General features: G+C 31.0%; 1 protein-coding gene across 1 annotated transcript; it reads right to left on the minus strand.

Annotated features, from left to right (window-relative positions):
• Nucleotides 1-1,048: 1,048 nt before the first annotated feature.
• LOC148760322 (ankyrin repeat-containing protein BDA1-like) lies at nt 1,049-1,402 on the minus strand. The gene has a single exon (XM_088810468.1). It carries the CDS (start codon nt 1,400-1,402, stop codon nt 1,049-1,051), a length of 354 nt encoding a protein of 117 aa, XP_088666594.1.
• Nucleotides 1,403-1,781: the final 379 nt, after the last annotated feature.

The following is a 1,781-nucleotide window of genomic DNA, read 5'->3' on the forward strand; positions in this document are numbered from 1 at the left end:
TGCCCCCGTAAAAATCAAAAATTACATTTTTGCCCCAAAAACTGAAAAATTGCCCATAGACATATTTTTTATCCCTTATACTCATATCATTCCCCAATTTGTCAAATGTGATCTAAATTCTCTCAAAATCTCAAATTTTGTCCGTAGATGGAAAAATTACAATTTTACCCCTATATAGTGAAAATTCCAATTTGACTCCGAATTGATCCTCGAACTCCTAATTACCATTTTGAGTCATCCTTGAACTGTGAAACTCTTAATTTCACCTTAAAATTCCTATTTGAACTAGTTCGAGGCTTAATCGACTTAATGATACCATTAGGGGCAATATCATCTTTTAACGATTTCTCGAACTTCCTAAATATACAAACATTCTATTGAGCATGTGAATGATATTATAATTATTTTACAAAGCAAGGTTTGACATTAAATCACTGTGATTATGATTTGTATACGTACGTATAATACCTTAATATATTTTAAATATATTATTAATTAAGTTTACTATCAGTTCTTTTTAATATATAAAAAATATTATATATATTACTATATATATATAAATATAAAAAAAATTAGTTTAGTTTTTTTGGTGGATTGGTCCAAAAATTTTAAAACTAATAACTTACCAAAAAAACTAATTGGTCCAAATATTTTGGACCAATTGAGCCAATGGACCAATTAGACTGAACCATTTTACCCAAATCATTTTTGGTTTGGGTGGATAATTGGTCTGGATTGGTTTTGCTCACACCTACCAAATAGCCACCCACACCAAACACATCAAAACCATCATTTGACATCTTAAAAGTGTAAGAGAGAGAAATTGAAAGCATAGAAAACGAATGCCAAAGAAAGAAATGATAAAATTAGAAAAAGCTGGATGGTGAGAGAGAAAAATCAAAAACATATATAGGGATAAATTATGATGAATGATTTAATTTATTTGAAATAGCTTCAAGGGTATTTTTGTCAGGTCATTGCTAAATATGGCTAAAAATAGTTAAATTTATTTTGATGATTATTTTTTAAATGCTCTTATCAAGAAGGGTTATTCCTCATAATTTTCTCGGTAATGAATAGTAGTGTAGCCTTCTTTCCCTTTGAGGCGAACAAGATCTTTATCAATTGCTAGGAGATGAAGCATAGCGTTTGTGTGCTCATTTTGCAAGGCAAGGTGAATAGGGCTATAGACTTTTTGGTTCAACTTCCTAAAGAATGATGGCTTCAAATACATGATTGTTGTTGAAAAACCAGCATGGCCTCTAGTTGTAGCTATGTGTAGTGGAGTATCAACAAACTCAACCTCATCAATGTGCCTCAAAACATTTGGATCTTCCCGAATGCATTCATGCAATGCATTGGTATCTCCTTCTTTGGCGACCTTCCTCAACCTTTCATCCATAGTCAGAGGATTAACTGACAATGATTCCAAAAGGTAGACAGATGAAAAAGGTTTGTTTAGGATAAGTTTAGAAGGTTAGGAAGTAAGTGAGTGATGAAAGAAACTAAAGTATATTATCGCTTAAATATTCTCTTCAGTTCTTAATTACCCAAATTAATATTTATAAGCCGTAAACTTCACAGAAAATTGGGTTTAGTTAGTCCAAAAGTAAAGATTCAAAATGTTAATAAATATTAATTATATCAAACATTTAAATAAGTTTGGCACTCTCAACCAACATCGTAACTATCTACTACTATAATTGGAGTCATAATGTATGGGTCCAAGAACTCGATCGCTCAATGTGAAATGGAATTGCCACTAATCTTTTTTATCTAGG

Source organism: Theobroma cacao, chromosome 10 (genome assembly GCF_053813885.1).
Source record: "Theobroma cacao isolate CCN51 chromosome 10, ASM5381388v1, whole genome shotgun sequence".
NCBI lineage: Eukaryota > Viridiplantae > Streptophyta > Magnoliopsida > Malvales > Malvaceae > Theobroma > Theobroma cacao.